This window comes from Mirounga angustirostris, unplaced genomic scaffold (assembly GCF_029215605.1).
Source record: "Mirounga angustirostris isolate CCGP_5_RB_7025 unplaced genomic scaffold, mMirAng1.0.hap1 SCAF_5, whole genome shotgun sequence".
Lineage (NCBI taxonomy): Eukaryota > Metazoa > Chordata > Mammalia > Carnivora > Phocidae > Mirounga > Mirounga angustirostris.
The window spans coordinates 79,363,056-79,385,731 of NW_026991713.1; the positions used below are offsets into that span (position 1 = coordinate 79,363,056).

General features: G+C 37.7%; 1 protein-coding gene across 6 annotated transcripts in view; it reads left to right on the top strand.

Moving 5' to 3' along the window:
- The window catches only part of ITPR2 (inositol 1,4,5-trisphosphate receptor type 2), a 496,243-nt gene that overhangs the window by 85,085 nt on the left and 388,482 nt on the right, over nucleotides 1-22,676 (top strand). For 5 of the 6 annotated variants that reach the window (XR_010411569.1, XR_010411571.1, XR_010411570.1 and 2 more), the window contains 6 exons: nucleotides 11,969-12,084; nucleotides 12,879-12,965; nucleotides 14,956-15,114; nucleotides 20,960-21,058; nucleotides 21,333-21,416; nucleotides 21,720-21,866. Coding sequence is in view for 3 of the 6 variants with exons in the window: in XM_064591479.1 (XP_064447549.1) it covers nucleotides 11,969-12,084; nucleotides 12,879-12,965; nucleotides 14,956-15,114; nucleotides 20,960-21,058; nucleotides 21,333-21,416; nucleotides 21,720-21,866 (692 nt within the window). In the remaining 3 variants the exon portion in view is untranslated. Of the gene's footprint in view, nucleotides 1-11,968; nucleotides 12,085-12,878; nucleotides 12,966-14,955; nucleotides 15,115-19,115; nucleotides 19,194-20,959; nucleotides 21,059-21,332; nucleotides 21,417-21,719; nucleotides 21,867-22,676 lie in introns of those variants that run through there. The other variant, XM_064591481.1, reaches the window with a different exon arrangement.

The window sequence follows — 22,676 nt, forward strand, 5'->3', positions numbered from 1 at the left end:
AGCACAGACTCTGCGGGCGCCTGGGTGGCTCAGTCTGTTAAGTGTCTGACTCTTGATTTCTGCTCAGGTCATGATCTCAGGGTTTTGGTATCGAGCCCCACATTGGGCTCTGCACTCAGTCCAGAGTCTGCTTGAGTTTCCCTCTCCCTTTCCTTCTGCCCTTCCCCCTGCTCTATCTCTCTCAAATAAGTAAATAAATAAAATCTTAAAAAGAAAAAAAAAAAGCACTGACTCTGAACTTAGGTGTTTGGGTTTGAATCGTACCTCTGCTACTTGCTAACTCTGTGACCCTGGGCAGAACCTAACATTCAAGGTCCAGTTTCACCATCTGCAAAGTGGGAATGGTGGTGCTACCTGTCTCACATTTTTCTATGAAGATTAAACAATGCATGTGAAGCTCTTACCATAGTGCTTGGTATGTATGTAGTGCTTGGTTATTGAATGGTAGCTGCTAGTGGTGTGTGTATGTGTTGAGGGAGGAGGTGTTTCTTGGTTATCATTCTCTTTAACTTTGGTTCTTTGTTCATCCTCTTTTAATCTGGGAGTATCTTACCAAACTAAAATATTTATGTGACAGAATATCACAAGCATCATGCTTCCGGAACTCCAAGATATAAACACAACTGTATTTGTTCATCTGGAATGTAAAGTTGAAGTAATAATAATGAATATTTATGTAGTGCTTTAACTTGGAGCATTTTAATGTAGTACTGACAGATGTTTAGTCAACTTACAGAGTCCAGGGCTGGAATTTCCTGGTGTCTGTAATAGGGAGATGCCAAACCAAACCATGGTGTGACAAATATAGCTGAGGAAGGTGAGAGGTCTGAGCTTTTTATCAGTAAATACTGGACATGAACTCTATCCTTTCATGCCAGTCACCTCAGCCACAATTGGCATTGTTAAACGGAAGGTCGTATTTGGAAGGGGCTCCTTCCCAAGGCAAGATCCCCTCTGTAGCATTTCTCATCCACCTCTGCCTGAACATTATTGTAAAAGTTTACTTGCTGATTAATTTGTATTTTTTGGATTTTTCCAATTGCTAGCAAGATTTTCTTTATACTTATAAATACACTGACACCCTTAGAAATTTTGCTTTGATCCTGGATCAATATGGAAAAAAAATGTCTTCCTTCTATTACACGTAGACCATCAGTTATATAAAGTGAGATTATGCCTACTCTTCATTTTCTCTGTTAGACATTTCCCAGTTTCTATTTTTGTTCCTCAAATAATATGACTAATATATTTTGCTTGCTTTCCTACTTGCCTAACTTTGGATCCAGGTAATCTGTTACACCTTTTAAGTGGCATCCATAATTGCGCCTAATATTCTGTCTATGTGTAATTGAGCCCAATGATCTGGATGTATTCCTACTTCCTCTGGTTATGATCCCATTCTTCTGTTAGTGAGCCCAAAATGGCTGCATCAGCTTTCAGCTCTCACATCACCAGTATTCATTTATTATATTTGGGACGATCATATACTTTATCATCTAAGCCAGGGCACTGAAAGTGAAAGGGGACACAGTTAATAATTAGGTTCAGGCAACAGGCATAAACCAGAGTTGTCCTGGGGAGGGATGTATGGCCGTTGTAATTATATTAATTTGAATTCAAGCCTAAGATCTAGGCTTTTTTTTTTTTTTTTTTTTTTTAAGATTTGTTACTAATAGCCCTTTGGCTCCCCTCTATCATGTAATTAAGCAGTTGAAATTTTTTGAACATAAATACAGAACGTTATATTTAGGCTTGTTTCAAATTTAATTATGTTAATGTTTGCCCTGTAGAGATTATAAAATCTAGATTTTGATCTGTCAGATTAGCTATTGCTTCCCAATCTGCGTCGTCTGAAAATCCGATAAACAACTTTCCTGTATTTCCTTCCCAGTCATTGGCAATGGGAAAGGTGTCTTACCCACACCTGCAGCGCCCATCCCCCTCACCCGCAGGCAGCGCTCTGGCAGTAGGGGTCAACTGAGAACCAAGAGCTCAGTCGTTCTCTTCTCAGGTATTTGCATTTTAACAGGAGACAAAAGAGACCATTAAACCTTTCTGAGCAGAAAGAAGAGTTTCTAATGATTGCTTCTCAGGTATCTTGCCAGGAGTTTCCTTCTGCAGATTCTGAGCATTTTCTATATACCAGATAATAGGTGCTGAATGTAGAGTTGGGTGCAAATGTGTTAACTAATGCAAGATACCATCTGATAGATCGGTGCTCCAGTAAAGGTCGAGGTTAACCAGAGTGGGGGTGAGAAGGAGGAAGAGTTTTAACACAGCATCTTCCTGTTCCATTGTAATTGCCTATATAAAAACTTGATGCAGCAATTAATAAAAGGATAGTTTTTGTAGATTTCCAAAGTCATTCATAGAGCAAAAAATTTCCTTTGGTGCTCTCCTCTCCGCTCCTCTTGACCACAGGATTTCTTTCTGTTTCTCTCTCCCTATTATATCTATAACATATCTATTATAAGTACATTATGTATCTATCTAATGTGGATATTATACATCTCTACTAACTTGTATAATATGTATACTTTTAATTTGTATTTATATAATACATATAGATATGAATATAATACATTTGTGTATATGTTATATGTATTTTTTAAATTTTCAGTTCTGTTAACCCTAGCTGGTGCACATGAGTAGTCCTTTAGAATAGTGACTTTCAAACACTTTTTAATGCAACTGTCAGTAAGAGATATATTTTACATTGTAATCAAGCGCACATACACACACACACACCAGAAACAAGTTTCTTGAAAGAGTACTTGCTAGTTGTAGTGTCCTCTATTTCTTTTCCCTCCCCGCCCCTCCCCTCTGCCCTCCCCACCCCTTCACGTTCCATTCCATTTCAATCCATTCAAAAAGGGCTAATTGAAACCATATAAATTAATTTCAAACCTGGTTTGCACAATGACAGTTTGTAAACACTGTTGTAAACTTATTTTTTAAAAGATTTATTTATTTATTTGAGAGAGGGACAGAGAGCAGGGAGAGGGGCAGAGGGAGAGGGAGAGATTGAACCTCAAGCAAACTCCCCACTGAGCGCGTGGAGCCTGACCCTGGGCTGGATCTCATGACCCCGAGATCATGACCTGAGCGGAAATCAAGAGCCTGAGGCTTAACTGAATGAGCCACCCAGGTGCCCCAACTGTTGTAAACTTATTGTCCATTGACTCCTAAATTGTCTGTAGTGATAGATTAATTATGGTGGTAATCAATAGAAAGCTTGTCTCACTTGGGCATAAATCAACAATGATAATGATGATTAGGACTCTATGATCTTTTTTGTTCATATGGATACATCCGCTGCCCGTAAAAGACCTAGTACAATGAACTGATTTTGTTTTAGGTTTTCCATATGAGAATAGCAGTTAATTCAGTATCTAGACAATGAACAGCATGCAATTCTTTAATCTAGATATTTCTATTACATAACTATATTGGCATAAAATACCCTGTTAGACTTAAAAAGGTTTTTTTTTCTTATGCCAGGAGTTATTATTGCCATGCTAAAATTGATTTAAAAAGGCGAGCCTACCTCTATAAAGTTAATTTATCTGTATTAACAGTTTAATTGTTCAGCTATTTGAAAATTGTTACTTTCCAAGTGGAGGGCACGAAGCTGTAACGTTCTCTGCCCAGGTATTTCTAGCTTGCTACTTTGCTATTTCTCTTAGGTCAGAGTTACAGGTACTTAAATACTCTTAAATATTTTTGGTCCTTATAGAAGGTCAGCATTTCTTGGAGTATGAAACCAGGGAAAGATAGAATATCATATTGTGTGTTTTAATTTGAGAAATACAGAATGCCTTCGATTAAATTGTGGTGGGCTTTGGAGACAGATTGATGTGGATTAGGTCTAAAAACTCGTTTTGAGACTTAAGGATAAATCTCTAAAATGTGCCAAATTTCTCTTTCTTCATTCATAATACTAATGCTTTTCTTAAAAGGTTTTTAGAATTAAATGAGGGAATGTATGTGATAACCTCTGATATATAGGAGACACCATAACAATATATTATCCACATAAATAAGAATACAAATAAACATATAAAACATACTGCATAAAAAACTATTATATATATATGTATGTATATATATACATACACGCACACACATTTATGTATGTATAAATTCACTTTTTTTTTCAGACTTGATATTTGTGTAATTGGGTTCAGAAACTTCCATTTAGGGGCACCTGGGTGGCTTAATTGGTTGAGCATCTGCCTTTGGCTTAGGTTGTGATCTTAGGGTCCCGAGATCGAGCCCCATGTCAGGCTCCCTGCTTAGTGGGGAGTCTGCTTCTCCCTCTCCCTCTGCCCTCTCCTCCCCCTCCGCTCATGTTCTCTCTCTCAAATAAACAAAATCTTTAAAAAAAAATAAAGAAAAGAAAAGAAACTTGCATTTGGATTTCTGAATCAGTCTGTTTATGACACTCTTGATTATCAGTGGTAATATGATATTTTGAGAATGGGATAATTGATTGCAAAATTATACATTATGATTTTTTGAAAAAATTCCACTTATATGTAGTATAATGGTCTGCTAATGCTCAAATTTAAACCTTGACTAGAATGAAAATTAACATTGATGCATTTGAATTTTATTTTTCTCCCCACTCCAAATGAAGCAAAATAGAAGTTTCATTTGTTTTTGAATATTTACCCATTAATGTATGAATTAGTTAATGTTTTTGAGACTAAGATTTTTGTAACATTCCTATTTTAGTTTTAAAAGATTTATTTAATTATATATGCCTATATGGCATATTTCCCATGAAAAACTATTCATTAGTTTCTTTTGAGGTATTATGACTCTTGTAGAGATTTATGTATATATATATATATATATACACACATATATAATATATGTATTATTTCAGAATATTTCTCTAGAAGTTGTATTATGTTGCAGGACTGTGGTAGCATGGAAACCGAGGCACATCTCACTCTCTGACCAGTGTTTTTACTATTGCATATACTTGATAAATACATTAATAACTGCTTTAATAAATGCCTTAACAAGTCAATGTTTAATTGGCTAAAATCTCATCTATTGTGAGGAAGTATTCTTCATATTTTATAATAAAAATGGAATTTTGTGAGGAGACCCCTCTGTGGTAATCAAACCAAAGATGAGCTCGGGATGTCAGATGGATGGTGACTTCAAATATTTAGGACCATTGTGTAGAAGTCAGATTAGATTTGTCTAATTGGTCTCGAGGTGTACATGTAAAATTTTAACAGCTTTTCAAGTGAGACAGATTTTGCCTCTGTATTGACATACCTGCTTCCAAATGGTGACAGAATATTGGGTTGGGTTCAGAGGATCTCAGTTCAAATTCCAGCTCGATTCCTTACCAACTGTGTGGTCTTAAGAAAAGTCTCCATTTCCTTCTCTGGGATAGGCGGAAAATAATCCTGATTAACTCTCAAGGTCTCAAATGATCTTGACTATCAATGTGTGGTACTCTTGACAGTTTACAAAGTGTTCCACAGGAGTAAATTGGAATGAGCAAACCAAGTGTGGTCTTGCCATCACTCCCTACCACCAAGAGGCCAGTCACTTGTGAAGGCATTCAAGCATCCTATGTGTGGTTGTACTTCTTCATATTTGTAATTTATTTTGATCTAGAGATTCTATCATGAACGACCTAGGCAGCTTACTCTGAGTTTTTACTTCTTCATCTCAAAGAAGGAAAAGGTTAGATTTTATCTGAAGCCCCTTGGAGTTCTAACATTTTAGCTGTCTAGAAGTCTGTAACTACAAAAGGCTATTTCTCTCTCTCTTTGGTAGTAAAATAGCTGACTTTTGCCTAGAGGAAGTTATCTTGCATCTTCCTGGTTGCCCATCCAGGGGTTGTGATAAACTTTAATGTTTGCTAATCCCTGTAATAAATTTTCTACAGGACTCTTTCCCTCTTACACACCCTCTCTACCCTTGCCTTAGGCTATGACCGAGGGAGGTAGAAGTTTTGTTTGCAAAACAAAACACACTCCTTTTATTTATTTTATTTTATTTTTTTGAAGATTTTATTTATTTGTCAGAGAGAGAAGAGAGAGAGCACAAGCAGGCGGACCTGCAGACAGAGGGAGAAGCAGGCTCCCTGCTGAACAAGGAGCTGGATACGGGACTCAATCCCTGGACCCTGGGATCATGACCTGAGTGGAATGCAGACGCTTAACCGACTGAGCCACCCAGGCGTCCCCAAACACACTCCTTTTAAAAAACACACTCTAACCATAAAGAGTTTTATACAAACACTGTATTTCATGATGCTTTCTTAGAGAAACTGAAAGACAAAAGAGAGCTACAGTTACATTTTCAGTTAATGAATGTGTACCTGTCTTCTGACCAACTCTGAATTCTAATTACGAGTATCCAATGGCCCCTTGTGTGCCTATCCCTTACCCTAGGGAGAGTTTTCTTACAACTTTCCACTTTATCATTGGGAAGGTCCCGTAACATTCACTGAGTGCTGCTGCGTCCTGTTTATATCATAAAGAGAAAAAGGAAGGCTCCAGACGCCCTCCCTCCCTACCTTTCTCCACGTGGAAATAATAAAGCCCTTGGCAACCATGTTCCCTGTAATCAGTATGAGGTAATTTTACAAGCTACCGTGAAAGAACCATTTGTTGAATGCCTGCTTTGTGACAGGCATTTGCTGATGGTTTCATATGTCTTGTGTCATTTAAATCTTACAATATCTTTAGGAGGGAAGAGAAATGAAACAGAAAGTTTTCTTTCCACCATTACCAAAGGAAGTTGTTGGCCATTACATAACTTTGCATCTAGTAGCCTAAATGGAGTCCTATGGACAGTTTCTGGGGGACAGAAACTGCCTTAGATGCAAATATTTAGTACAGATACAAAGCAAAACATTTCAAAACTATTTAGATAGGTGTTGTTAAGTGGAGGTTTAGACTGGTTTCCTGCCAGATTTAGATGGAATCATGTGGGAAAGGTAGTTCTTTGGTATCCACATTATGTGCTCTACACTGTTTGAATGGCTTTCATATTTTTTCCTCCACTAGTGTTTATAAGCAGCCAAAAAATGCTACCAATTCTTTCAGTTAAAAGTGAACACTTTTGGGAGGCTTATTTTCCTTCCAGAGTTGTAAAAAAAAAAGTTATAATTCTAAGGCATTGTTCTTATAATATTGCCTGACTGAATATATCATGCTTTGTAGGATTACTCACATTTCCTGAACTTCTGTAATTCTGCAAAATTATTGGCCTTAGGTCTTCAGGTTAAGCTTTTTAAAAAAAACTAACTTAAGTTACTTTCTTTAATTTGTGCTTTTAGTGTTGGCCCTATGAGGCAAAACTTTCCTTTTTAAAAATTATTCTTTGAGTCTTGAAATGCTGACGAGAATGTTCTTACCTAATTAACAGATGACACTGAGCTGCTTTCTGATTGGACAACCTTTTTCTTTTTTTTAAATTAACTTATTAAAAAAAGATTTTATTTATTTATTTGACAGGGAGAGAGAGAGAGAGAGAGAGAGAGAGAGCACAAGCAGGGGGAGAGGCAGAGGGAGAAGGAGAAGCAGGATCCTCGCTGAGCAGGGAGCCCGATGCGGGGCTCGATCCCAGGACCCTGGGATCATGACCTGAGCCGCAGGCAGACGCTTAACCAGCTGAGCCACCCAGGTGCCCCGGAAAACCTTTTTCTTATATACCTTTGAATTTAGAGAATGAGCAGACCAAGAAATACTAGAGGGCACGGTGAGGAGGGCAGATAAGAGAGGATAGCTCTGAAAGAGCAAGATTCCTACTGGCAGAGGGGGGAGAATGTGGGACTTTTGTGGAAGACTCCACCTGTGCTGGTGTGAGAGATTGTGTCTGCATATGTTAAAGGTAGTAGAGATTGCCTCCTCTGCTCACTGCCATGCTGTTTCAGGGAATTTGAGAATTTTATACGATAACACACTGTGGCATCTTAAACCACAGGTGCAAACACCTTGTTGTGAATTGAGTGTTTTTGGTTTGTGTTCAGGTTCAACCCGAGGACTCTGCTTCTTGTTGCTCTTTGCTGGGAGCTCTGTAAGGGTTTGGTCATCTCTTAATCTTAGGGAAGCGATTGCTGAATGAATGAAGCAATATTAATAATAATATCTTACATTTATAATAAGGCTTTACAGTTCACAGAGTACTTTCACACAGATTTCCTTTGCGAATCTCAGTAGTCCTGTGAATGAGGCGTGGCAGGTATCATTAACACTTTTATTATGCAGTAATTTAGAATCAGACAAAATATGTGAGTAGCCCAAGACCAGTAGACTTTTTTTTATGTTTTCTAAAAGAGGAAGAGAGAATTAAACACCCCCCTACACACACCCATCACCATCAGCACCATCAACAAGAAAAGCATTTTTACAGACATCTGTGTATGCCCCACATTCTTTCCCATCAACCAAAATAGTCCTGTGATACTAGTTCCCACACAGAAATGGATTGGTTATTTATTTACTGTAGTACGAAATGAGATGTGGCCAGTGGGAGGCTGCTGAGGATGACCACAGAACCAAGGCCCTGACAATGGAAAGGCTTTTGAAATCCGAGGCTTTGCATCTCAGACACAAGTTGGTGGACGCTTATTCATCTGGCCATCTTCACTTTCCCTCCTTCTCACCTCTCCCCACCCCACATCTCATAGGTTATTAAGCCTGTTGGTTCTGCTGCTTTCTTTGAAATCTATGGCTATCCCCTAAGTACCATATAGCCCACATTCAAATCCTTGCTGTCCCCCAGCATGCTGGCAGGGGGCTTTCTGCTGGTCTCCTTGCCTATCGGTCACATCTTCTTTCACACACTGTGAAGAACTTAGAATCCTTTAAGAGTTCGACGTTTTCCAGGGAATAAAGTCCATTCTTCTAATCTAGCACAGAGTACTCTACTGACCCCTACTTTGGCCAACTGCTCCATTCTCATTTCACAGCCTAGGCTGTAGTTTCTTGTATGGTTAGTAGGTTCCTTGGCACTCTCCTTCTCTGCCTCTGTACCCACCATTGGCTCTGTGTGGCATACCCCTCCCCTCTGTGCATTCGAACCCCCTTGCCAATGTGCTGAATTAATGTTGGTTCTTTCAAACTTGGATTGTGTCTTCTCCTTTGGGAGGACTATTCTGACCTCCCCTGGTGAAGTGGGCCACATGCATCTTTGTGTCCCATGGTACCTTCTCAAGAGCCCCAGTGTGAAACTTCCAACACACGGTAGACGCAGTTCTCATCCACTCAACTGTGAACTTTTTGGGGACAGGACCTGATTCTTAGCACCTAGCAGCACAACCAGACCAGTAAACATGGGTTGGCTGAGTGTTTGGCTTCACTTCACAATAACCTCAGCCACAACATTCAGGACCATGACACACACAGTCTGCTTGCTAGCTACCCAAAGATACCACTAATTAGGAGTGCTACCGAGGTGATCTAGAATTTAGCAAAAGTATTTTCTTCTTTAAAGGACCGTTTCCTAATGAACTTAGTTAGGAATTTGAAGTCATGGAGAGGGACACATTTTTCTCTTCTCTTTTCATGTGTGGATGAAGTCAGAAGTATAGGTTGCAGATGATGGAGTTCAGTTCCACTTGAATATGGATTTGTGTTTTTGCTACACTAAGACAATGTAGAATTCAGTCACTGGCCTAATACAGGATAGTCAGAATAGTCTGCTGCATTACATTAGGAGCATTTTTTTGGTGATATTAACAGCCTGTATATTGGTGCTTGAAAAAAATTTGTATATTCTCTTTGTAGTTACTAATATGTAGGAAGTAATTTCTAGGGCTTATAACATATGTTGCCGAGGGAAACAGTTTTCGGGTCTAGTTATTTGGTTTTCACACACATGTGCCAAGTGGAGATACCAATATCATACTATAATTGTGGTGGTCTCTCAGCCTACTTTTAGCTGGCAGAAGGTGTCTGTTTCCTGCTATGTATGAAATATTTACTCACCGAATAACTTTTAAACCAGAAATTAACAATTAGTTTTCTACAGCCTGTGTGTACCTTGAATGGGAGGACAATCAATAGAATTTGTTTATAATTACAAACTATAGAAAGAGTCATTATTTCTTCTGTGTTTTTAAAATTTCTTTAAAAATGTATAGTCATATTTCTTGATCATTTATGCCATTAGAACCGTAAGAGATTTGAAAAGAGATCAAGTCCATCATTTAATTTTATAGTTTTTTTAAAAAGATTTAGCTTATTTACTTGAGAGAGAGAAAGAGAGAGAGAGAGCACACATGAGCAGAGGAAGGGGCAGAGGGAGAGGGAGAGGTAGGCTCCCTGCTCAGCAGGGAGCCCAAAGCGGGGCTTGATCCCAGGACCCTGATATCATGATGTGAGCCGAAGGCAGACGCTTAACCAACCCAGCCACCCAGGCACCCCAATTTTATAAATATTTTTAAAGAAAATAGAATGAGTATATATATAATGTAGTCAATAATGTAGTGAAATTGACTGAATTTTATTTTATTTTATTTTTTAAAAGATTTTGTTTATTTATTTGAGAGAGAGAGAGAGAGAGCTTGAACGGGGTAAGGGGCAGAGGGAGAAGCAGACTCCCCACTGAGCAGGGAGCCTGATGCAGGGCTCGATCCCAGGACTCCAGGATCATGACCTGAGCCAAAGGCAAACACTCAACCGACTGAGCCACCAAGGCGCCCCCTGAATTTTATTTTTGTGATACATATTTAAAAAATGAGAATGATCCTAAATATTAACACATCAACCAAAATAAATTTATTATATTAAATTAATAGTTTTTTGTGAAAAAAAAATGAAGATAATGTTTGGATTTTCTGCATCACTATTCCTTTATCATAGAATGTTGGGAGTTGAGGGGCTCCTGGGTGGCTCAGATGGTTAAGCATCTGCCTTTGGCTCAGGTCATGATCCCAGGATCCTGGAATCGAGCCCCACATCGGGCTCCTGGCTCAGCGAGGAGCCTGCTTCTCCCTCTCCCTCTGCCCATCTCCCTGCTCATGCTTTCTCTCTCTCTCTCTCTGTATCTCTGTGTCTCAAATGAATAAATAAAATCTTAAAAAAAGAATAAAAAAAAAAGAATGTTGGGAGTTGATCTTTATTCTGGATTGTAGTCCATTTCACAAACATACAAAATCATTAGCATATGGAAGGATTGTTTAGTCAAATTTACAATTTCCTCATTAAAAAGAAAAAATATATTTAACTTTTGATTTAGAGATATCATTACCTGTATTATTCCACTATGATTTCCCATCTTGATATTTATTACAGGTACATGGAAACTTGGGGAATAGATGACAGAAATGTGATTTATTTATTTATTTTAAGAAAGATTTATTTATTTATTTGCGAGGGAGAGAGAGTGAGCATGAGCAGGGAGAGAGGCAGAGGGAGAGTGAGAGAGAGAGAATCTCAAGCATAGCTCAGAGCCTGATGTGGGGCTTGATCTCATGACCCTGAGATCATGACCTGAGCTGAAATCAAGAGTCAGACGCTCAGTGACTGAGCTGCCCAGGCACCCCTGAAATGTAATTGTTGTGACTGATTGTTTCTACTTTTGTATCACTTTGGCTGTCAAAGATACATACCATGAATAAATAATTGTGCAAGGTGAGGGAAGGTAGTGAAAGTCACTAATCTCATTCTCTTCACTTTCTAAGACCAGGTACCCCATTATCTTTAAGAAGTACCTTATAATGGAATGATTACATTGACTTGATTTTTTAATAAATTACAATAACTATGGTAGCCTTTCAAAAACCTAAACTAATGAACCAGAAGGTATTTTAACAGTCTAAGTAATTATTTGGAAAGGATGTTATGGGGGAGTTGAGTTGACTGGGAGATGGGCTCAATGTTCTTTCTGCTCAGGGATTACGAGATGCCAGGGCTAGGCTCTAAAGAAAATCTAAGAAATGCTGGTTGCCTTAGTTACAGTGTTTTTGTTTGTTGCTTTGTTTTAGACTGCCTCTTTAAGGTGTGCCCTATGAACCGATATTCTGCCCAGAAACAATATTGGAAAGCTAAGCAAGCCAAACAGGGGAACCACACAGAGGCAGCCTTGCTGAAGAAATTACAGGTAAGGGCCAGGCTTCCATTGGTCTGGCTTAGGCTAGACCTAGAACAGCAATAACAAACCATCTATTTTGTATCTTAGTGATTTCACTCAATACATAGAGATTTAGAATAGATGTAGCAACACATTAAAAGTGGAAGGGACTTTTAAGTTATAGGGTGTGACCCCTCATTTCCTGGCATGGAGTTAATACATTCCTGCTGCTAATTTTTAGGGTGTGCCAGACTAATTCAAAGATTCACATCAAACTAGAAACAATTCAGAATCTCTGTAGGAATCTCAAATCCAGTGATATTTTACTTGGCATATTACTTAATTTTTTTTTTGAAAGACTAAAAAAAATTGAAAGTCTGTTGCTTCTGGTTTGGGCTGAATGTAAATTCGATAGAACTTAAATTTTGTGTTACTAAAATTCCTGTTACTTTCAGAACTGAAACTATTTTTAGTCTTTTGAAATTCACCTTCTATTTTTATATTGTTTGGTTTGTCTAACAATATTCCTTCTGAAACTAATTTTGTAAGACCAAACAGCCTAGTACTTTTCTGAGATTTTTAACATAAAAGCATCCCGAGATATTTTTGGCCACATTTCAGCATCAAATTGAGACAATGATCATACTATATTATAGTCATTTATTTAATTGTTGGTCCCCCTACCCCTAGCACCAAGAGTAAAGCAGCCAGCCTATTTTATTCATGGTTATAGTCTTTGTTCCTAAAATAACCTTGTTTCTTTGTTAATTATTGTACTCTGCTTACTATGTTTCCATGCTGAGTATTTGATAATCATTTTACAGCATGCTGCAGAACTGGAACAAAAACAAAATGAATCAGAGAATAAGAAACTGTTGGGAGAAATTGTGAAATACAGTAATGTTATACAAGTAAGTCTATTTACTTTCTCTTAAAAAAGGTCAATATCTTATGGATAATTTGCATTTGCATAGGAATGTCAAGCTGCATTAAAATTGGGGATACAATAGTTTGTTCTTTGATGGCAATTATGGATATTGTGATATTTTCAGGTGATGTTCAGCACAGTATTCTATATGTTTGTGAATAAGTCTGATGTATACACGTAAGAAAGTGAGTTAATCTAGATGTATGCACAGGTCATTACATCAAAAGGAGGAAGATGGGGAAACATAATTTCTAAAGGCCTGTAGTAAAATCTTCCTTTAGAATTAATGGGACTACCATGTAACACACGAAGCTTAATTTTTTCATTTTGTAGAGAGAGGAAAGTTTTCATATTGTACTTTTATATGGAAATTGTCCTTGAGTTGTTATTAAATGATTTATTTCAATGAGTATGCACACTGATTTATCTCAGCTGCATTCCTCTCTTGTGTTTCACTTAGATCTTTTAACTTTTTACTTGGTTTATTTGTTAATATATGCCCCACCTTGTTCCAAAAAGAATGTAAGGCATTTTCAAAAATACATACCACATAAGATAAAATAGAAATAAATAAGGCAACTGGGTCAAAGGGAAAAGAGTGGTTAAATGAATAAGGTGAAGTCAGAGCGGAGGCGTGTTTATAAAATCCATGTTGTAAAGTCCGGTCAGCTTTGCTTGGAAGCCTTTTCGTTGCTCACCTTGCTGTAAAGGAAGTATAATATATTATAGCACTCCCCTAGGAGGTCCTTAACATAGAACTAAGTCAAAGGTCTAGAAGTGCAAATGTTCCCAGGAAGACCAGAGAAGTTTTCCTCCAGTGAGCTCTCATAAAGGGGACACTGTTTAATAGAGTAAATAATAGCCTTAACAACTTCCTTACAGTAAACACTACAATGAGGTGTTTCATAGAGCTGTTTTAAAAAATAATATCGCCTGATGTTTTGTTATTGGCCAATGGCAAAATGCTAGTGCACAGGACTGTCAAAGCAGCCCTCTCCTGGGGCATGATGAGAGTGCCTGGATCTGCAGCAACCAGAATGTAGGACTTCATCTAATGAAATTATATGATACCTGTGGCATGGGTGGGTTGCATGTCCCTTGAGCAATCCTCCATAAATAGAGTTTTTCTTAACCAAGGTTTGATTAATGTGAAGTGTCAGCAAGAGGAGCTTATGTTTCTTGTCAAGAACCGGAAGCACAAATGTTTGCATGGTCAGTTAGGGACCGAGCCATGTGCTCTATCAAGGTAGATTTCAAAGGAGTGGGGTTGGGCCAGGGGGGTTTCATTGGCTCATGAGATAATTTCTTTCTTATATTGTGGATATTAAAATGACCATTCTGTTTTGAAATGATTGTCATAATAGACAGGAAAGGTTATTTGTTTTAGCTTTCCTACTCGGTAGAATAATATCTTGGAAAGGTTTTGTCCATGGCGTCCAAAAAGTCTGAGAAATGGTGCATCTTTGCTCATCTGAGAAGGGAGTAGGATCCTCCTGCAGGAATTATTTGGGATGCAAAGCCCGCCTCTTTACAGAGGAAGAAGTAGGGCTGTCCATGGCAAGGATAGTTCATGATACTAAGAGGTTTGGTGCATTATTTTAGTTTCTTGGTTATTTTTTAGCATATTCTGGTTTTGTGTCTGTGCAAGAAATGAAGAAAATGTGATTTTGGGGCATTTCCTGGTCTCCTTTGGGAAGCCTGGTTTTATCTTATTATTTATCAGTAGATGAAAATTTTCAGATGTGTGCTCTTGTTTGATTTCTCCATGTGCCTGGTTCATTGTGGGGTAGAGGTGAGGAGGAACCCAAAGAAAGTCAGCTTGGAAAGATGGTGAGTGTGAAGTTTGAAGTGTGCCTTTGTTTAACCTGCACATCAAGCAGGATTATGTGAGCACAAGATATATGTACAAACACATACATGTAATTAACAGAGGACATCAAAGAATAAAGGTGGTAATGTCTTTTTCCCCACAGCTGCTGCATATAAAAAGCAACAAGTATCTGACTGTCAACAAGAGATTACCTGCTTTACTGGAGAAGAATGCCATGCGTGTGTCCTTGGATGTTGCAGGAAATGAAGGGTCTTGGTTTTATATTCATCCCTTCTGGAAGCTGAGAAGTGAGGGTGACAATGTATGTAAAAACAAAATTAAGAGGGAAACAGCGTGTTCCTAAGGACAATAATTTTTAATAAGTGAGAGAATCCAGATAGCACAAAGAAAGAACATGTAGTTTTCAATCAACACATTATTTTTATGGTGATCTCTTGAATAGGCTAGAACTATTTATTTATAGTGCACATTGTGCTTGGGAATCATAAAAAGACAAAACTGAGATTAATTAAAAAATCATCTTCCAGCTGGAATTCATATGAAAGAATTTAAGTAATGTTAACATTGGCTGAACCTTTTAAAGGAGAGGTAGAATTTGTTTCCTTTCCTAATCAGAAGGGAGCACGGTTGTAAGGAGAAAGCTATGCTTAGGAAATGTTGTTTATCCCTTTGAATTAATAGAGTAACAGTGAATTATGACAATATTTCATTTACTGGCTCTATGGTCAGCTGTTTACAGTCTATAAATCTTAAAGACGTATAGAGTATGAGGAGCTATATAGATAGGCACTTGCTTGTTGATGACAATATTTAAAATATGTTTTGGAATACAGGTATGTTGTATCGTGTAAATTTTAGTAGTTGCTAAAGTATTTTCTGCTAGTTTATGGAGTAGGGAAAATAAAAATTATGTGAAATGATTCAACAGGATCAATTGTTGGATATTTTTGTTTGTAATAAAGTAGCAAATGACAGTTCCTAACACATGGAAAATGCTCGATAAATGCTAAATAACTTTCTTAAATAGAACACCTTACAAGTATTGGGTCAGGTGATCAAGAAAAATAGTTGAGATTTAAAAAAATTAATGTTATAAATTCAAAGCAATATAAAAGTATAATTATTCTGACAGTGTTCTCAATAGTTTGATTACATTTTAAATATGTTTTGGATATTTCTTGTCCTATAAGTGTCCTCTTTTATAATGAATCTATATTTTCAGCGAATTTTGAAATACAAATTCAATTCCACAGGATGCAAGCTTCATGGTTTAATTTGGTTAATAAATTATCTGATGATATCCTCCTTAGGTAAGGTTTGGGAGATGCATGGCATGCAGGAATGTAATGCACCTTAAGTCTTGTGTTGGATTCCTTTAAAAAAAAAAAAAGTTCTACTTGTTTATTATTTGGCATCAAGTGATGTGTGCTGTGAGCATGATATATATGTTAATTTCAGTAGGTAGTTAATTACAATCAACTCTCAATTATATAGGGACTGATTATGCAGTTTATGAACTCCCCATGTCTTCTGGTGCCCTTTCTTGTAATGCTTTTTTCCCCTCTCCAGTCTCCCATGGAACAGTGTCCCAGTCTGTAAGTGGTAATGAAAATCAGACTTGAAAATGAGTAAAACCCGAGCTAAAGTTCTGAGGGAATACGAGGAAATGATTGGATAAATTAGGGCCTTTAGATTAGCTGTGGATTTTATTCATTCTATCTATTCCTTTCCCTGCTCCCAAATGCCTTTTATAGGATCAACTGAGAGTTGAATGTAATGAACTATTTCAAATAATTAGTTGTACTGGGGTCGGGGGGCCTCCCACCCAAACATTCCGTCTTGGTAAAATGGACAATGTAATTGTTAAGTGCAATATTGGAATCCTCCTTCTATAGATGTGCTCCATAAAGCATGGCTAAAACAACCTTCCACATTGCTTTTTGCTGGAACATCTCACGATTTTTGCTCACCACTATATAGCTGTTGTATGTGATTAAGGTTGCTGTGAAAACAAGCACACCCACATCCCCTGTTTGGCGCATAGATAATTGTCTTGTAATGCTCATTTTCTTCCCTAGAAATAGGTAGCATTCCCTAGCAATAAGTATCATTCTAAAATTCCAAAATGTATTTTATTGAAGGCAGTTGCAAATACTGTCACTTCATAACAAGTGATTTAATTACTACTGATTTTCTTTAAAAGTATAGTAAGCTAGGAAGAAGAAATTGTAAAGTTCAAAGGATTTTTAAACTTATATTTTACTATTAAGCAATTAGTAAGTTGTGATTCAGGTTGTAAGTATCCAATAAGATGTTCAGTGACAGAAATGAAATGTAAGAATGAGGCTGATGATAGTTTGGGGAGAAAAATGCGCATATCCTCAAAAATCAGTGGTTTCTACCATTTATAGAAGGGTCAGTTGGGTAGTTTTTGGGGGAAAATAGATTCATGGATCCCTCAACTTTCCAGCTGTAAAGAGGCCCTTGTTTGCTGTTGTTTAGTTAGAAAGTCATTGGGGATAGCAGAGTACATAAATATTTCATTTTCATTTATTTTCCCATGACTGAGTGGTTAATTTTTTATTTTCAACTTTAATGAAGGAAGACATTAGTTCTTTACCTTGATGGTAGATTTTTTTTTTTAAGATTTTATTTATTTATTTGACAGAGAGACACAGCGAGAGAAGGAACACAAGCAGGGGGAGTGGGAGAGGGAGAAGCAGGCTTCCCGTGGAGCAGGGAGCTCAATGCTGGGCTCGATCCCAGGACCCTGGGATCATGACCTGAGCCGAAGGCAGATGCTTAACGACTGAGCCACCCAGGCGCCCCAGTGGTAGATTTTAAAAAGGAGGAAAGCCCAGATATTCTTTCAGTGAAAAGAAAAATTCAACTCTTAGGCAAAGAGCCCCTTCAAATAGCAAGTCGATTTTCTTATTTTGCAAAACTAATTCTCTTGGAATTCTAGGCAGGACTAGATAGATCCCTGGTATGTTGGCTTCTACTGCAATGTCATGCCAGGTGTCACTTCCAAAGAAAGGTAGCTGCCAGTGGCATTATATTACTCTTTATTTTCAGTAAAATCTCAGCTTGGATCTTCATGGCTGTTGCATAGAATCAACAGAAGTGCTTTTGGAATTGGAATTTTTAAAAGATGCTTGTGTACTAGGATGAGCGTGACATGGCAGAAAATGATTGTATCCTCAAGTTCCTTATTTTAAATACACAGCTTCTCAGAAGGTATCAGACCACATCAGTGGACCAGCCCCGTGCTATGTTCTTCAGAGCATATTACCAAGTTCCATATTTACCAAGTTATCTAATTAGGTGTGAATTCCCTGAGGACAGGGACTGTTTGTCACACTTTGTATTCTTTTTGGCACCTCTAATGTTCTTTTTATTTCTTTTGATTAGCATCTTGTCCATTCCATCTGCAAGATTTTTTTTCACCTTGGTTAGTCAAAGTAACTGTTGTCAAGAACAAGACTGAGGACTTGGAAATTAGTGAGTTAATGTTAGATCCTCTTTGTGAATACCATTCTTATTCTTGGTGTTTAGAGCATTTTGGCTATATGGCTGATCTCTTAAAAATACACAGTAGAAGACTTTTTGGGCGGTGTTTTGAAATAAATATGACATATGAATTGACCCAAAGCTTACAGAAAACTATAGTAAAATAGTAAGATGTAGTGGATATAGGTGCAAACAAAAATATTCTTTTAATTAGAAGGACATAGCTAGAATATATCATTATATTTAGAAGCTTATTGGCTAATATTTTACGATGCAGACAAGAATGACATTGTAGACCAAATCCAATTGTCCTTTAAGAAATTGGAAGATCAGACGCAGCACGGGCAGGATGTGTATTAAGTCCCAGTATTTGTAGTATGAATGGCTACGTAGACTTCTGTCTGGCCCTGAGAGTTGGAGCTGCCTTGGTGTCATGTGCAATAAGTGTGTGTGTGTGTGTGTGTGTTTTGGAAGGGGATGTTGGAAATACGTTTATGTCATGGTGAGTTTATATGTTTTTGCTTATATTTAATTTTTAAAAATACTTACCAATTTTGGTTCAAAGAAAACAATATAAAGATGTATTGCTTAAAGTCTCTTATCCTTTTTTCCATTTCCCCATTTTCTGTCCCCTGTACCACAGTAAACCCCTGGAAAGATTTCTGATGCATGTACTCTTACTCCCTCCCTCCCTCCCTTTTTTACACAAAGAGAGCCTGGCTCTGCCCCCTCACCCTCTCACTTCATGTTTCTTGATGATATTCCCTTATCTGTGCATAGAGAGCTTCTATGATGGCTTTGGTGAGTCACGGCCCCAGCAACCGACTGATGATGGACTTGAAAGGCAGGTGATGAATAGAGACCAATCCTGTAAGCAGTAGAAGCTACTTCTGCAAACCTAAGAACAACTTCCCTTTGCTCGAATAGTGAGCTTGAGGCTTCTTTATCATAGTTTGTGACAACAGTACTTTGTGTAAATGTAGACTCCTGTATATAACCCATAAAGGCTTAATTTATATTGGAAATATGAAATTATGTTCCTGAAAGTCTAGGTCTAGGTTAAGGGAGGAGAAGTTTTGTTTATTCTTATTTTCTGAGGCCTAATTTTTCAGTTATCTGGCAAACTAATGTACTCTAATACTCAGTAAGAAATATGCAAAGAGAAGGTATTAGTTTTCATTTCTGAGATGGTGAGCAATTCTATATGAGAATTGAGAATGTAGGTCTTATATAGTAATAAGTCTTTTTTTAAAAAAGATTTTATTTATTTATTTGAGAGAGAGAGAGGGAGTGCAAAGAAAAACAGAGGGAGAGGGACAAGCAGGCTCTGTGATCAGCATGGACCCCAGTGTAGGACTCAATCCTAGGACCTTGATATCATGACCTGGGCTGAAATCAAGAGTCGGAGGCTTAAGCGACTGAGCCACCTAGGCACCCCATACAGTAATAAGTCTTCTAATGGGTTGTAACAAGAGAAACTTTAGTAACTCTAAAATTAAACTGTTCATTATTACCATTAAGAAAGCATAACTTAGGGACGCCTGGGTGGCTCAGGCAGTTAGGCGTCTACCTTCAGCTCAGGTCATGATGCCAGGGTCCTGGGATCGAGTTCTGCAAGGGGCTCCTTGTCAGTGAGGAACCTGCTTCTCCCTCTGCCTGCCACTCCCCCTGCTTGTGCTCTCTCTCTCTGACAAATACATAAATAAAATCTTTTTTTTTTTAAAAAAGAAAACATAACTTCATTTCCCACAATTTGAGTTATGAATATAAATTCTTGAAGATAAAATGGACATTGTTAATGATAACATAAATGAAAAATCAACTTCGACTTACTTCTCTGGAGCATTTCTCCCAAAGCCAACTAAAAAAATTTTTATATATATTTTATTTTATTTTTTTTCCGTAATCTCTACTCCTCTGAGATCAAGAGTTGCATGCTTTACCACCTGAGCCAGCCAGGCACCTCCTAATTAAAAAAATTTTAAGTTAAATTTTTTTTTAATTTAAAACTGAACATCAAAGTTTAAAGAGCAATATTAGTTTGGGATGTTTAAAATAAGAGTGAACCAGATGCTCAAGGACCAAACAATAAGCATATTTCTACAAGGTCATTCCTAATTGGGCATTTCCTGGATCCAGGTGACATTAGAATGTTTAATGCATTTCTGGGATGATGGGAAATTTCAAATTTAACAGACTTGTTTTTAATCCCATAGATAATACAAATGAGTAACACTTTCTGCTTGCACTTGATGTGCTTCTACTATTTAGGCAGATTGATTGTGGCAGATGTATTCACTTGCTCTGCTGCTGCGCTCACGGCATAAGACCCGGGGTGCAGGGGTAACGTCCTATTTATTGACATTGAAAAAGTTCTTACTGAAATGGGAGACTAATAAGAAAAGGGTCCACACTAGTTTTATGAATCCAGGCTGCTAGGCACTCTGAAACATGACTACATGATCATTTATCAGAAAATATTTTATTCAAAGAGAAAAAGAATTGAGCTAAGATTTGTGTGGAAGCCAGACCAGGTGTTAGGTCAATGACTGACTTCCCTGCAGTTATTTCTAGCTTCAGGTATAGCACCACAGATGTGCTCGGTGTCTCAGTTGCAACTTATTTCTGATTCCTAGATTGTCGTGGGTGATAAAGTTGTTTTGATGCCTGTGAACGCAGGACAACCACTGCATGCCAGCAACATAGAGCTTCTCGATAATCCGGGATGTAAGGAGGTGAGTTCAGGAGGAAAGAAAATGAATTTGTTTATTTTTATCATGAGAGGGAAAAAAAAGTCACAGCTTCATTCATTGTTGTCATGAACGTGATTATGCTAATTAATATTCCTAAGATCTGTGTAGATAGTGATTACTATTTTTGGATGGTGTTTGTGTTGAGGTACATACTTCGTTGTCCAGAGTTATCTTTTTTCTCTTTTTTACTAGTTGGAGGAATAATTTCTGGTATAAAATGGAATCAGTTTTACAATTTCACATTCTTCATTAATAGGTGAATGCCGTTAATTGCAACACTAGCTGGAAAATCACTTTATTCATGAAATATAGTTCCTATCGAGAGGATGTACTAAAAGGAGTAAGTATGTGCTACAGGGAACATTTGCTAGAAGAATTGAAAGTAGTCTTACTAAACTTCTGGATGCAAAACTTGTGTATTCAGTAGTATTCATAGTTCAGAAGATGATTATAAACCTTAACATAGTCACTATGAATGTTTCATTGAGTTTTCTTCTCTATAGTTTGACATGTATAGATAATCATTAAAAGCCAAGTAAGTAGCAGAAGGGCCCAGAGTATCAAAACCAGGAGACATCTGCTTCTTATGTCTATTTGTTCAGACTTCTCTTGGAAATACAGTGTTCTCTTCCTGCTTTCCTAGGGTGATGTTGTTAGATTGTTTCATGCGGAACAAGAGAAGTTTCTGACTTGTGACGAATATGAGAAAAAACAGCACATCTTCCTTCGGACAACCTTGCGTCAGTCAGCTACTTCTGCTACCAGTTCTAAAGCGCTCTGGGAAATAGAGGTGTGCAAATATTTTTTGGATTTTAATTAATATTTATATAAAAAAGACAAGATTTACTAGGCTGATTATTTTATTGTTATATGCATCATTTATGATAAACCCATAACACAATAGTATTTGTGGACTAACTTGTACCTCTTTGTTACTGTGATCAATTTGAAATGTTGCTACTTCCTTTACCTATCCTCTCTGGGGTATGTCTTTTCCTGTCTCTTTCTTTCTCATCTAATAAGGGAATATATAGAGGTTGCTTTTTTAAAAAATTTTTGTTATGTTAATCACCGTACATTACATCATTAGTTTTTGATGTAGTGTTCCATGATTCATTGTTTGTGCACAACACCCAGTGCTCCATGCGGAACGTGCCCTCTTTAATACCCATCACCAGGCTAACCCATCCCCCCACCCCCCTCCCCTCTAGAACTCTCAGTTTGTTTCTCAGAGTCCATAGTCTCTCATGGTTCGTCTACCCCTCCAATTTCCCCCCCTTCATTCTTCCCCTCCTGCTATCTTCTTTTTTTTTTCTTCTCAACATATATTGCATTATTTGTTTCAGAGGTACAGATCTGGGATTCAACAGTCTTGCACAATTCACAGTGCTCACCATAGCACATACCCTCCCCAGTGTCTATCACCCAGTCACCCCATCCCTCCTACCCGCCACCACTCCAGCAACCCTCAGTTTGGAAGTTGCTTTTTAAAAAATCCATCGTGAAATGTTGTCAGGACTGACCGGACTGCAGGTGATGTGCCTCAAATGGCATTGGAGTTACGATGGAACTTCCACGCACTTTAGGTAGAGACAGATAT